This window comes from Botryllus schlosseri, chromosome 14 (genome assembly GCF_051294905.1).
Source record: "Botryllus schlosseri isolate E-star chromosome 14, Bs_hap1, whole genome shotgun sequence".
Lineage (NCBI taxonomy): Eukaryota > Metazoa > Chordata > Ascidiacea > Stolidobranchia > Styelidae > Botryllus > Botryllus schlosseri.
This window is the reverse complement of record NC_137249.1, coordinates 10,753,762-10,769,266: the sequence shown is the minus strand read 5'-3', so window position 1 is coordinate 10,769,266 and position 15,505 is coordinate 10,753,762. Positions and strand designations below refer to the sequence as shown.

At 40.8% G+C, this 15,505-nt stretch overlaps 1 protein-coding gene across 2 annotated transcripts; it reads left to right on the top strand.

Annotated features, from left to right (window-relative positions):
• The first annotated feature begins 3,095 nt into the window (after window positions 1-3,095).
• Window positions 3,096-15,419, top strand: LOC145455598 (uncharacterized). Of its 2 annotated transcripts, none has more exons than XM_080333575.1 (9): window positions 3,096-3,936; window positions 3,999-4,056; window positions 4,295-4,484; window positions 6,936-7,085; window positions 8,743-8,828; window positions 10,147-10,294; window positions 10,641-10,822; window positions 10,999-11,173; window positions 14,981-15,419. In XM_080333575.1, the coding sequence occupies exons 1-9, from the start codon at window positions 3,528-3,530 to the stop codon at window positions 15,059-15,061; spliced, it is 1,479 nt and encodes a 492-aa protein (XP_080189701.1). In that variant the 5' UTR covers window positions 3,096-3,527; the 3' UTR covers window positions 15,062-15,419. The 2 variants fall into 2 exon arrangements, with proteins under 2 accessions (XP_080189701.1, XP_080189702.1); XM_080333576.1 differs by having other exon boundaries at window positions 3,099-3,936; window positions 6,939-7,085.
• The last annotated feature ends 86 nt before the right edge of the window (window positions 15,420-15,505 follow it).

The following is a 15,505-nucleotide window of genomic DNA, read 5'->3' as shown; positions in this document are numbered from 1 at the left end:
ATTTTTCCATTTACTTAGAATTGTTCGCGGGCTGGATGTTTGTTCTGTTCAAAATGATCATAAACTATTGTATTATATTGCAGAGTGCATAATTCGGGCTTTAGTTTTCTGTGTTAGCTTTGTAATGTTCTGTATTAGTGACCGATCAATTGACCATAAGTCTCTGCTAAGAGAGACGATACCGCATCTTCCATTGTTCTGCTTCTCGATATGCTGTTTTTTATACTTTGATGGTCGAGTATTTATTCTGTCTCTGTGATTGTGACTACCTGCTGGGTATAGTACAGCATTTTCACTCGCTGTATGAATTGAATTCAACGTGACGAATTCACTGGTAACCGCATGTATCACCACACTTCAACAGACTCTGTGACACTCTGCTTTGTGCGAATTAAACTGATATTATCATATCGCGTAATGCGGGAAACTCGCCTACCAGCAATTAATTTCGCGTGTAAAACTTCTTAGCTAGGTGTAGGGTTGTATTTAAAACAAGTTTTAAATAGTGTTTTAAACAAAGGCCTTTAAAAATTCTTTTTTTTTTCAAATTGTAAAATTATGCCATAATTGTGTAAATACTTTCCAAAAACATGTTATATGAGGCTACGGACAATTACCACCCGATATAGCCGACGTATACGATATGGGATGTCTGGAACCCTCAAAACATTCGGTTCAACAGCTATAGTACGTAAATATTTCGTCAAAGGAGCTATATTTACCTAGTATTTTCAATTGTCAATGTCAACCACGATGGCGTCACAATTGATTATGGCTTCAAAAAGACCGATAAAAACATGTTCCAAACAAGGGCCTTTGTTTTAAACATGTTTATTTTAAATTGATTTTTGTTATAAATGCAACCCTTTAAGTGTGTGTTATTCTATAGTAGGCTATATGAAAACCGTATCGTCGTTGGAGAGAAAAATATCCGATAAAATTGGACTACAATTTCTAAAAGTAACCCTACGGAAATATTGGGATGGACGTTCCAGTAATTTTTCCGTCGTTAACCGGATTCGCACCTTCAAACCTGCGGGTATAATGGCCGATCAAGCTAGCAATATATCACTATTGGCCCCAGGGTAGATACGCTTCGTGGCACGCTTTACGCATTCTGCACGATATACGTATTATTATTGCGATCACCGGAACGCTGATGGTCTGTGTTGGAAGATGCATAATCTAGATGAGTTGTTCTGAACTTGTGTTCGGTCGATCCCACGGGGTCCGGCGAGTCAGTCTCAGGGATTCGCCTGAGGTCAAGCCTTTGAGATAGGCTACCCATGCTGTTTGTTACAAGATATCCTGGGGCAATAAGCAACGGACGCAAAAAGCAAGCAGCACAGCAACGCAAAAGCAATGGACTTCATTTCGGAAAATGATATGAGAGTAGCATTTACCAAATTATAATCGCGCAGTCCTGAAATTGTTTCCTAAAAGCAACTAGTCAATTTTGTCCAGATGTATCGTTACCTGCGCTGCAATTGTTCGGAATTCAATGTTCATTGTTCATCTTGAGGCTGATTTTATGCGGTTTCCACTGCCAGTTCTGCTATTAGATTACAATTTCGATTTTCGGAACCAGTGTGCCAGATAGCTCGAATTAAGACCGATTCCATTCATTTCCATTTTGTGATACGGTTGTTTATATACAATGTTCTTTCCAATTCTCTACTAGTTGCTGACGAGTATCAGCCGAAAATATTCCGGTTCATTTCAATACGAATAATGAATATACTATTCAATCATTTCCATATATGGGATAGCCATCAATAAGATTATACTGAAAGAGGTAAATGTTATTTCTCAAACAGCTGGGCCTAGGGGATCGATGAATGCGTGTATGCTGTATGGTGATTATTGTGGTGTTCGGTGCCTTCCAAAAGGCTACGAACTACTGAGCTAGACAGATAGATTGACGATCAAACATGCGCTGTGTATCGAGAATGATGTTGAGATATTAGGCTACGACTTGGACAATTTAATCATAAACAACTTTGGTTATTATTTCCAAGTTCTAGGCTATACTTGGAATTGGAGCATTAGTTAGAGCGATCTACGCATGTCTGGCTTAGCTTGGATACTGTGTGGCCCTGCAGAAGACACTTCAAACTTGTTCGACTAGTGGCGACTTGGCGACTAATGGCCTCATGCATCTCGCGGGACCGGAACAGGCCCACGATGCAATTTTGAGCAGGGGCCTACGATATGCGTAGTAAATGCGCGGCTAAGTAAATGAACGTAAGCTTGTATTATTATCCATCACTTTTCTATCAACAGTTATTTTTTCAATGCAATATACAAGACACACAATATGATGTAATGAACAGATAGGGGGATGCCGAACGACCATGAGGGTCTCATGAGCAGGCACCCACCTCAACCTACTGCTCGATGTCACAGTCTTCTTCGATTTATACTATTTCTTCGTCAGTCCTTTTTTAGAAGCTATTTTTTGCTCTTTTTCTTTCTCTGTCGGGTCTTTTTTTCTGGGCTTTTTTTGTCGCCGTAAGAACAACGACACGGGGGACGAGGAGCCCAGAATAATCTCCGACGGCGGGAATCGAACACGCGCCGCCAGCTTGGATATCTGTACGGCGGTACGTCCACCCTATCGGGTGCAAATAGTGAGTATAGGAGATATCTACGCAAGTATATGGCATACAATTTAAAGAACTAAGCCATTTTGGTCTTTTTAAAACGACAATTTCTTAGAACACTGTTTAAAACATGCTTTAAACCAGTGGTTCCCAACCTTTTTCGACCCATCGCCCCCTCTTCAAGGTCAACACCGATCATCGCCCCCCAAATTTTGTGTACCGAAAATTGGGAATACAAACTGTAATCACCGGCGGGTTGACTAAAAAAAAAAAAAAAAGGTCAAATTTTCGGCTCGATGCCACACACTTTTGTAACTAAATTTCAGTGAGTTGACTAAAGAAAAAAAAAAGGTCAGCCGTCTTGACGCGCCATCGCCCCCCTATCGCCCCCTTCGCTATTTTCGCCCCCGTCGCCCCCTTTGTCCATTTTCGCCCCCCTGTCGCCCCCTTCGTCATTTTCGCCCCCCTAGACCGCCAAATCGCCCACGTTGGGAACCACTGCTTTAAACGAAGTGTTTTAACGGCAACCAATCCAACCATATCACTTTTGCGTTTCAACCGAACAATATGATGCCACTTTCCAAGTTGATACCTCGCATTTCTGTAATGGTGCCTGGGAAGGAACGGCAGATTTGCAATGAATATCGAATATTCATTATTATGTTTGCATGACGTGTGGAAATCATTTTTTTATTGTTTTGTTTCTTTAACAATCTGTTGATGTACATGTCATGTTGCGCGCAAGCAATTTATAGTAATGTATTAAATATGTATTGTGGTAGATTTTGTTTTTATGATTCAGCGAAAATTTGGGGGTTTCGCGAACGCTCGCAGATTAACGTAAGTGTTCCGCGGTTTTGTGATTAAGGTTATGAACCATTGACGTAAACCGAATTGAGTATACCCTTACAACCTTGTTACTGCATGAATACGTATACGTCTTTAAAATTGTCTTTCAGCATTTCATATTATAGGACTAGTATAATAGGATTCAACAAAACACATGTAAACGAATGGTATCAGAGGAAAGGAACCTTCCTGCGCACAGCCACCCGAAGCATGAAAAATCCAAGGACACCAAGCGCTTCGCTACTATGGTTGATAGCATGCGCATTCATTTTCACACAATTTTTTACGCAATCGCAGGATGAATCATGTGGATCAGTATCGCACCAGAGTCATATAGACTTTGTCAACAATGTGATCTTGGAATTCGAAAAGTACGGATTCGACTGTGCCGGAAACCTTTCGCGCAGTGCGGGTTGCTTGAAGGTGGCTTCGGTAAATGGAACTAGAGTCGTTGTCAATGGTAAAGTGGCCAAGAATATCGTCGGTAAGGGTAGACGAGAGTCACCGGTAGTAGGAAAGATATTACCAATCGATATTGTGATTCAGCTCCGGCGGAGAATGTGATAGAAACTAAGAAAAAAGAAATACGCCAGAAACCCCGTGGGTATGTTAGATGAACCCCTTCTGATATATATCCTAAATATGTCCATAAATTTCAGAATCCCGATAAATCGTAATGAATGCATTATTCAAAATAACTGATTTTAAACCATACGTCATAAACGTGGGGATCTTTCTCAATAGCACATCCCGTTTACGCCAATTTTTTCGTATCTAATTGATTCATTTCGGTACGTGACAGCACGCAATCTTATTGATGATTATCTCTATTTTCCAACCAGTCCGAAATTGCTCTTCGATCGCATCACCAGCATTGCAAGGGGACCTGCATTTGCCTTACTGGATTGCGCTGACATTGTCAGACTATTTACGCGATCGGAAGATAAAGAAAATACTTTTGCGGGAATATCTGAGGTATATGGAACATTGGATCATCCCGTGATCGGCCGGACGCCGGCTGTTCTAAAAAAGGTAAAATCTACTGAAAGATATAAATACTTTATTTAAATGCCGGGGATTAGAGATGGTCATTTTCCTAGTGATTCGAAATGTTAATCTAAATCGATTCAAAATATCACCGTTGTGATTTGAGTCAGGTATTTCCAATTCAATCGAACATCTATTACCGCCGCAATGCATCATGTTACATATAGGGGCTGTGCGGATATTCTCAGATATCGGCTATCGCCAGCAGTAGCATGTATGTATCATTTTGCTACCATGCGTGGATTACGAATAGGGGTGTTTTTACGCTGAATTGACCAACAAGTATCGTGTCAGGATTCGCACTTGATTGCACCGGCGGGTCTCGCGACGGATTGGAAAATCGCGGAAATATGACCTAGTATTTGGCAATGCCCGATATGATTATAACCAGGGCGTGATTATTTGAATTTGATTCGCATCGATTATGCTTTGATTCGTCTCGTTCGTATATTTGTCATGTACGTTACGGTAGGGTGAATCCTCGCTGCAAGTCCGTGGTCCCGTGATCAAAGGTGCAATTCTTGTCGGTATTTTGAATTTGAATACTGACAATACTGCAATATTCCCAGAGTTATCTTATCAATGAGAGTTACCGTCCCGATAATGTCCACTTGCCGTGGGGGACTTGTCACTTGTGACCTGGATTCCAAATGTGGTGTAACAGACATTATTACTTATTAGTTGAAAAGCTTCTTGGAGGTACAGAACTTCAATATACAATTGAATAGTATGCTCAATTGGTCATATTGAAATGAACCCGAATATTTTCGGCTGACACTGGCCAGGGTAATCGTCAGCAACTAGTAGAGAATAGAAAAGATGGACATCGTATATCAACAATCGTATCACAAAATATGACGTCACCAGCATGAAATTTCGAATACGAGTGCGTTCAATGGACTATTTTAAGTCGGTACACGAACTCGTTTTGTTGACACAACCTTGGCTGGTGTGCTTTGGTAAAAGTCGATTTAGATTTGGCGTTGTTGTACAACTTGTTAGAATTGTAGTACTTTTCTACATTTACGGTTGAAACTGTATGTCCTTACGAAGTAGCTTGGCAAGATTAGAGGGAAAAACGTTCAACAGCAGCAGTTGTTTGCTGACAGCATTGAAGTTCAGTATATACTGCCGGAGTGCTATTAACTACACCTGTTGCTTCATGCCGACTCAGACATCGCACTTTTTAGACCGCAACCGAAATCCGAGTTCTATAATATCAATTATCGTCAGATTATATTTTCATCTGAACAAGACTCACACAATGTACGATGCGATGTAATGAACAGATAGGACGATGCCGAACGACCAGTTGCGGTTGCAGTTGCGGTCTCTTAAGCTGGTATCCACCCCGGGTTAGTTCCTTTTTAGATGTTAGTCTCTATTCCGTGGCTCTTTCTTGCTCTTTCCATTCTTTGTGAGTGCGCTCTTTCAGCGACGCGGGGAAGAGGAGCTCTTTGTCAACTTGCTTGTTTCTTTCAAAGGTTTATGATTCACATGAGTACACAATGGCCATCTACATCTACAACAGTAGGCCTTATTTAGCAGGCCACAAGGTGTAAAATGTAAAATGATAAGTTCCACTACAGTGCAACCTTTACGACACCAACGAAATGCAGTTTGCAAAAAACACTGACTTTGTAAATCAATTTTAAGAATTATTGACTTAACGTTACAGTTTTGACAGAATTGTGACTTCTTTTGACCTGTCAAAAAATAATCGCCCTAATTATAGTAAATCATGGCAAACGCTAAACGCATGAACTTAGATGTCATAGCATCTTGCTGCTTCGAAACGTCTCACTACCGAATGTCCCATGCGATAGTCTCGCTAATGACTAATTGTTATTAAATGCATTAACTTTATCCAGTATTGACAATCTGATACACTATGAATTCACGGGTGTAAAAGTAGGTGTATTCATCGGATTCCCACCATAGCGTGGAGTGTAAATCAGATTACCAGCACTTTCATGAACCCAACGGTGTTTTCACACCCTTTGCAAAGGGCGAAAACGATTCAAACACACCAATCCTTATGGAGAATTGGAGATTTATCCCAAGTGATGTGGTGTGTCAAGTTTGCGTGTAGCACCTTTTTGGATTTCTTGGGATGGTACACGAACAGAACCTACTACACCTATGGGATATATTTCCGTAAGGATAGGTGTGTTTGACTCCTTTTCACCCTTTGGAATGGGAGAGAAAGCACTATTTGATACCTGAAAGTGTCATTGATCTGATTTACACCCCAAGCTATGGTGGAAATCTGATGAATATAGCTATTTCACACCCTTGATTTGCAGTGTAGGTTGGGGATAATATATTTGAAACAAAGTGAGCTATTGTATTTTGATCGCTTTTTTCTATTGACATACATTCCTCCTTCATCCAGACATAGATATTTCGATTTCGGAAATAATTCATATTTGTAAGCAGGCAAAATTGCATGGAGATGCTTTTCGAATATTGGACTATGAGAGAAGGAAGCGTCGCATCTTCGGTACAGGAACGAGGATATCTGGTCGAATGCTGGCGGAATGCCAGGGCTCGGATGAGATCCAAATTGTTGTGGAGAACATTCAGGTATGCTTATGTAACCTGTTTATTGTTTAAGCTTTGAGATGCGCAATGAAAGTACTTGATACGAATGGATGACAGTACTAAACACGTTCGTTGGAGTCGGAGTAAGTAAGAGTCGCGAAATTTGATATGAGGCAGTGTTGGGATGACTCGAGTCGTGACTTGACTCGAGTCAGACACGAGTCACCTTTTTCGTATGACTCGACTTGACTCGAGTCACCTTGCTAAAATGACTTAACTTGACTTGACTCAGCGTATCAGAAATGTGGATTGACTCGTGACTCGGAGCATAATTCACGAGTCAATTTCAAGTCATACAGTAATCGGTGTCGATAAAAATCACTGTATCTTGCATATGGTCGGATTGTTCGCGAAACGCTGGTGTAACCCATGGGAGTGAGCAATCATCAATGATCGTGCGTTTTACTGAGCCTCCATTGTTCTCTCACAAGTATATTGACCGCAAACGAAGTGATCGAAGCTTACAGCTTACGTTGTCGTAAACTATAGCAAAATAATTTAACGTCAAAATGTCTATTTCTGTTCTTACCTTGACCAAACCTCTTGTTTTATTGAAATTGAATTCGAATATAGTATATATAGTTCTCAACCATTGGCGTAGACTCGAATTGTATCATATCAATTTATAAACGGGTAATGTATTGCATCTTATCAATTCGTTTCTCTATTCTCTATTCTGCTGGGAACTATAAACTGAGGCTATGCAATTACTTACGTAGTTTAACAGTTCTGCATATGTATGAGCGATAGGCTACAACACCTTCTTACGTGTATATTTAACTCTAGATTCGTTCATCGGTTCAGAATCAATGACCATGACCACTCAATCTTTATTTCAGGCAGCTAGCAAAATACAATGACGTAATCATGCCCCATGATTTGAAAAGGCAACTTGACTTGAATTATGACTTGACTCGTGACTTGACTTGACTTGACTCGACTTGACTCGAGTCACCGCCAAAAATCGGGTCACTTGACTTAACTCGAGTCAACTTCGAAAATCGATTGACTTGACTTGACTCGAGTCAAAGTGTGCAATGACTCGAAATGACTCGTGACTCGAAGGTAATAGTGACTTGATCCCAACACTGATATGAGGCAGTCATAGTTGAAAGGCAGAGGCGAAACCGTCGCAGGTAGTTTTGAGTAAGTGTCGGAGTTACTCAACACAATTGAATTGATCATTAATCAGAAGTAGATTATAGTAGCGAAATTCTTACGAATCGCAGTTGGATGGCAATTTCCACGTCGGCTAGCTTCTATTTGGGGTCGGCGATTTGACTATAAGAGTTGGAGTCAGAATTACGTTTGAGTGATAGTTGGAAGTAGGAGCTATATAGAGAGTAAATACTTCAAAACTGACCGAATCGTAGGAGTCAGAGCCACGAATTCAAATTTCGTCGAGACATAGTCGCAATTTGAAAATAAATGGACTCGTGAGTCGGAATCAGAGTTACAATTTGGTATCTTATGCGACTCCCCACCCCGCTTTTAATGCACCTTGTCAAGAGTCAGGACATTCATGCAATGAAGTCAAAGCAGATTCAAACAAAAATGCATATGACGTATAACGCAAGAAGTCACATCTTGATGCATTTTCCAATTAAAGCCAGCGTACGCATTGTGATCGTATTTCTAGACGGTGACTACATTATGTGACAAAATGGATGGAAAGAAAAGTTGGAGTTACACCGAAACGAATTGTTATAATAACAAAAAACTGATGTAAGTAGGGGAAATATTTACAAATCCCGGACAGACTCTATATTAATCAGGGTTGCGTTTAAAGCAAAAATCAATTTAAAACCAACATGTTTAAAACAAGGCCATTGTTAAAAACATGTTTTTCTTTTGTTTACGCCATGACGTCATGAATAATCAATTATGACGTCATAGTGAATTGACATCGACAATTGAAAATATAGGGTAAATATTGCTCCTTTGACGAAATATCTATATACGTACTATAGCTGTTGAACCGACTATTTTGAGGGAATTGCCACCATCCCATATCGTATATGCCGGCGATATCGGGTGGTAATTGTCCGTAGGCCCATGCAACATGTTTTGTGGAAAGTATTTACACAATTACCGCATAATTTTACAACTTAATTTTTTTTAAAGGCCGCTGTTTAAAACATGTTTTAAACAAAGTGTTTTAAACAATCATTTGTTTTAAACGCAATCCCAATGTTAATGCTACGTGTTAATGTATAGGCACCCTTCCACAATTTCTACTCAAGTCGAAGTATAAGTCGAAGTGAAACGGGCCTATACACAAACACAACCCTCTTCAATAATAATTACTGTCCATGTACTTGTACACGTTTATGCATAAAAATAACCTAGATAGTTTCCGCATTGTCTACCTACATAGCATATATACTTTTTTTTTCTGAGACTTCCCATCACTGAATAAGCAAGTGATTGATTGGTTGGCTATACAATACTCAGATAATATGCACGAATTTATATTAAATAACCGTATTTGATAGTTGATGTGATTGGTATGTACCACTATCAGACGCTTTCAAATTATATAAACTTGGATGTGAATATCTGATACAATCCATTATTCGAATTGAACCCATTCAACTAGGCTTGGTTTGGCGGGGAGCTAATAGTATTTTGATACCCTTTTCGATTTATGCAACTGATATCGAAACGGTATACAAAAGGTAGCTATACGCCACTGAGGCAAGGTCTTTTCATCAGAGATGGTCAAAGTGTAGTCTTCAATAGTACTCGAGTAGAAATTGAAGCAACGTCGTAAATTTCTACCCAAGTAGAAGTAGCGATTTCCAAATAAGTATAACAGTAAGTATTTTAGGCCTAGCTTATTTGCCTAAAATCCTGTCAAGTAGAAGTAGTCAGAAATTCTTACCGCATGAGTAAAAGTAGCACAAGTAGGCGAAACCTACATAGAAATTTTCGAAAAGTAGAAGTACTTCGTTACTGACCGCATCTGGATTTCATGCCAACAATAATGCATTCATTCATAGCGACAAACACCCGGGTTTTACTGAGATCATAAAATTCACAGGAGTCTCATCGAGAAGTCTGAAGACAGAGTCAAATCCACGTTTTTCTTCATAAAGGAACTTCTCTGTATGTTCGCCGAAATAGAGAGCAAAAAATTCTTCGTCAGAGACATTCACGGAAAGCACATTGGCCTGACTTCGGATTTTTCGGTAACATGTTGCTTTATGTTATCGCTTATGGTAATTCTATAGTCAGGCAGGGTTACCATACGTCCTCCTTTTAAGGTTTTTGAAAATATCCTCCTTTACAGCCTTTGCAACTAAGATAATGGCTGGAGTCGAGTGATGGGCATAAATGACTCTAAATAGGAAATTTGTGGTTCGATCGAAAGCGACGACTTATTTTTATAGTCAACTCACTAATTTTACAGCAAAAATAGCGAAATCGGCTGCTTTCCGTCATGATCAACTAACTCTTCTGATTTGGTAAAGGTGTCCTCCTTTCCCGATTCCAAAATATGGTCTATCTCGGGTGACTATTCGGTAATCGTTTTAGGTACTTTACAAAAATGTTGGGATTCTGTCGCATCACGGCGCTCGCAACGTACTGTCAGGCGGTGCCTGTAAGTACGACGAAAACTGCCCCACGCCGGAGGGAGAACTCTGGAGCAACCAGTCAGCCAATCACGCCGTTTACTCAAAGTGTCTTGACACGAACCCCTACTGCCACGACACCAGGTGAGAAAAAATAGCAGACCATTACATTACAAAGTATGTAGCCATGGAAAATTAACTGGGGTTCAGTTTTACATTAATATGTAGGCCTACGGTGCCTATTGTGATCGACAATATATTCAGAATTCCATCCGAATACCATGGCAAGTGGCTACACTCTTATCGTTTTACACTTGCAGTTGCTCGGGATATAACGCCAGCCTGCACATATGCGGGATTTCACGCTGGCTATTGCAGCCACTTTACAAATACTTCACAAGAATTCAAGACAGATCAAGGATAACATCAGTTCTTATGTCAACGATGAATAGCTGGCCGTTTCTCAGAAGTAGCGCGATGGAGTCGTGCAAAAAGGTTGGCTTCTTAAAGTACACACTACACATACAAATATGGTCTACAGTACACCCACATCATCCGCAACATCGTTCCTCTGTGTGCAACTGTCTGTATAGGCCCGCCAAAGTCGATCACCATGGCTGGGCACAAAGTTTCGAGTGTAATAATTCGAGTCGAACAGTGAGATGATTTACTCAAGTAGGCTGTCCCTTTCCGCTAAGAGTGATATTCTCAACGAGAACCGTAGTTTCGATAATATATCCCCGCCGTAGAAGCCTCAAAACCGCAAGCGGTAGTATCACATCATCCATAACACGTAAATGTCCATACTCGGTATTGTCAATTCTCGGTAATGGCCATTCTGGCTATTGTCCGTTCTCGGTAATGTCCATTCTCAGTAATAGCATTCTCGGTATTAGCGTTCTCGGTATTGACCGGATACGAAGCTATATACGCACGCGAGCGGAGATCATATTTCTGCGAAATCGTGATCAACCCGCCACAGTTGTCACAAAATGCAATGGAATAGGTATGGTCGGAAAAAGACAAAATTATCTTTATGCGGAGTGGAAGTTAGTCGTATTATTTTCTTTGTGGTCGCATAAAAGGTAGGCTACATTAATCTTCCACGTAGGGTTCCGTCTTTTTGCGACGTCATAATTAGTGACATACTATCGACGTCCAATACTCTATTCCAGAGGTCTCGAACTCAAATGTGCTCGCGGGCCAATTTCCTGATTTTAGATCGCGCTGCGGGTCGCAGCACCAATAATAGAGGGATTCAATGAATTTCCAAGTAGGCCTTATTTGACGGGACCTTGGAGACTGACATTCCGCACGCACTCGTAAAAATGTGATTTACTATTGTGAATTCACGCATGGCACAAAAAAATCACATTTCAAAATATTTGAATAAAATTGTTGCTTTACTTGGCCCTATACTTAGTTGTAGACACCATGCGAGAATACAAATGCATCAGGACGTCGTAAAAGATGTCGCGTTAAAATTCTGCAGCTAGCGGGCATTTTACGTGTCACAATTAGCCTATAGGTAGAATATTTTAGAATTTTAAAAATATTGATGATATCAGATCAATGGGCAGTACAACCTAATCCGGGTTTCGGGCATACTGATAACTAGGCTATTATTCATGTCATTACAAATGCCAAATTAAATTGGCGTTAGATTTACCTTCGAATATTGGAACAGATAGAAATGTCCAATCCCCGAAGAATCCATTGGTGTTGCAGCTGTGAAGTGTATGCTACGACTACTTTATACTCGCCACATTTAATTGGCCATAACAACAAGGATAAAGATACCCAAGATGATAGGATGTAACTAACTATACATCAAGAGGGCAACACAATCCTTATGGTTGGCGCACCGACCTGATTAGATATCTAGATAAGCTACGCACTAGCGAAGACTTTTTTGTCGATTACCATTCCCACGCCAGTTTGAATGGTATGTAGTTTCGTTCATGGTTGTACCAAGTCACGGCGTTTCGAGTCACAATAAGCCCTTCTCTGATTGTAACGTTCGACGCGACTCAACTTGAGTCATTTTCATTTTATCTCACATTGAGTCCGAGCCTGGCCATGGTCATGGTCCGAGATCGAGTAATTCTAAAAAAGGTCGCCCCCATTTTTAAATCACAATTTTCAGTCACGAATCAATAACGGGTCATGTTTTACCATCATAAACAAGTAGTGTGACGTAATCGATCGTTTATCTTCCACTGCGTGGTAACTTTTGGAAGCGATGCAATAGTGAGGTTTGATGAGTAGTTTCGGGCTTCTGGAGTAGTTAGAGCGAATTTCCCGTTCTCAAATTAAAAAAAAATTGTTAAATATTGTCGAATATTCGAAATTCAAAATGCCATCGCGAGCCGCACAAAATGGTCTAGTGGGCCGCATGCGGCTCGCGTGTTTGAGACCTCGCTGGATGCTCTATTCGGAATCGAGTCACTCAGATATTCGATTTTTCCCGAGCCCTAGTTTTCAAAAGGGGTGGGGGGACAACAGTTCGAGTATCAATTGTAATGATTCGAGTCGAAGTCAGCTAGTAAAAGGGTCAACTCCGAGTCATTTTGACTCGAGTCATCATCATCATCATTGGTTTATTAGCAATTTTATCAGTTCAATACACCACAAAAAATGCGATACAATGAAAAGACAGGAAGGTGTCGAAGCGACAAGGAGCAGTCTATGGAATCTGACACCCACCTTGGCCTAGGCGATGTAAAGAGGAGGCATGCACACTGAATGAAAGTAAAGAAGATAGTATAGAAAAAGAAAGCGACAATAAATAGGGCGGCATGTCATGGGAAGCGAGATCGATAGGTCAGTCGTGGTCCGGTAATCTTGAGGATGGACTGTATTCATTTAGTAGTAATTGCTTGTATTTCGACTTGAATGTGGACATGCTCGTCGACTGTCGGATGGCCGGCGGGATACTGTTCCACACATCAGGTCCGGCATATTTGATAGAGCGATGATCTTTTCGGTCGATCATATGATATTTGGACGACGTGGACGCGCGTGTGTTGTACTTGTGCGCTTTTGATTCCGAGGTAAAGAAGTCATTGAAATATTCGGGGCAACGACCGCAGTGGAACTGATACATAAACTTGGCGATTTCTAGTTTCCGCATATCTTCTATGTTTAGGACGCCGAATCTCTTCAGCAGCGACTTGTTGGATGGGCAGCCAGGCCCCTTTGGGGCCCTAGCTATGATTCGGAGTACTTTATGTTGTAGTTTTTGCAGTGGCTTGAGTGCAGTTTTACTGGCAGCCCCCCAACAGAGGATGCCATAGTGTAACTTCGATTGGATTAAGGATTTAAAGAGTATCAGAAGAACCCATGCTGGCATGAAGCACCTAAGGCTGTAGAACAGGCCGCACTTCGGTGATAATTTAGTTTCTAGGGACTGAATATGACTCTTCCAGGACATGTTCGAGTCCAGTAAAACCCCGAGATATTTGGCATTATCTGTGTTGAAAACGGGCTGACCAGCGATATTAACGGTTAGTCCAAATCCAAGCCATTATACGTTCACTGTTCAGTATTCAGTTCATATCCGGTTCAACCCACTTTTTCAACTCTGCTCGAGTGATAGCCTAGTTTGCCTCGCATTCATAATATTATAATTTTTCTCAGTTTCAACAGTTTCTCCTTGTGGCACATTTTCAACATGTTCGAACAAGTTCACCGTTTGAGACCGACTTGGGACAGCTAGAAGATTTTCAGCTTTTCCAAATTATAAACTTTAGCTACGCAAGTTTTTTTCCAAATAAGATTAAAACAAAACTCGCAAAAACTTGGAAATTATTGAAAGAGATACAGCAAAATTCAAGTTGAGTTCATATCAAACCGGAGTCGATTCTCATAAGAAGCATAGAATGGTTAACATCTGTACCAGTGACATGCGGTTAGGTTCATGGCTGGTGAGGCACAGATGACACCCCCACGCCAACACACACACACGTAAAGCATACCTGATAAAGATACACAAATATGTGAATAACAACAGCAGGAAATGAAGCGGGTAGGCGAGAGCGTTCTCTCTGCACCCTGTTAGCCGTTGGAATTCTACATTCTAATACATATTTATATTTTCCTTTTGTGAAATATGCAGTAATTTAATACAGATTGCGAGGTAGATACGAGGCACTATACAGCAGTCGACACGTATGCATTGTGCGACAAGAATCGCCACAATCTCGGTTGCGTCAAACAAAAATTATGCGGACGTTTAAACTTAAGAACACGGCGTCCCCGCGCCAACGAACTAAGCACGCCATAACGGCATTCTTTTACAAGGTGATGGTCTACTACGACTTGTTTGAAAAGGATATGAAGGACGGAAACAAAGCAAAATCCCGAAGCTTCCACGTCGGATGACAGAGCACGGACGCCGTATGTCATCATGACGAAGACAGAAGTCTCCAACAAGGAACTATACGAGGACAGTACGGTGGCGTTCATCGCACTAAGGGCAGAGGATTTTAAACGTGCTGTGATTATTTAAATAATGATGAATAAACATTCATGCGCGATAAGACAAACTGCTTCCGCCACCACCCTGTTAATGTTCACGCGCTTACACCGACCACTGCTAGCTTGGATTCGAGATTGGATTAGACCAGTCGTTCTCAACCGCCGGTCCGCGACCTATACTAGAATTTAATATATCAATTCCAAAATGCACGAAAATGGACGCTTCTACACTTATTAGAGAAATAAAACTTCAAATCATAAATTGTGTGTGATGTTTGGAACGTATATTTCTGCGTCATAATAGAGATTTCATGGTCTACTTGGGGCGTATCGTGTATGTGAGAATCG

Excerpts from the sequence above, each read along its gene's own strand:
- LOC145455598 (XM_080333575.1), top strand. The coding sequence starts at position 3,528 with ATGAATACGTATACGTCTTTAAAATTGTCTTTCAGCATTTCATATTAT. Across the intron at positions 3,937-3,998 it reads AGTGGCCAAGAATATCGTCG|CTCCGGCGGAGAATGTGATA; the intron begins GTAAGGGTAGAC and ends ATTGTGATTCAG. Across the intron at positions 10,823-10,998 it reads CCCTACTGCCACGACACCAG|TTGCTCGGGATATAACGCCA; the intron begins GTGAGAAAAAAT and ends TTACACTTGCAG.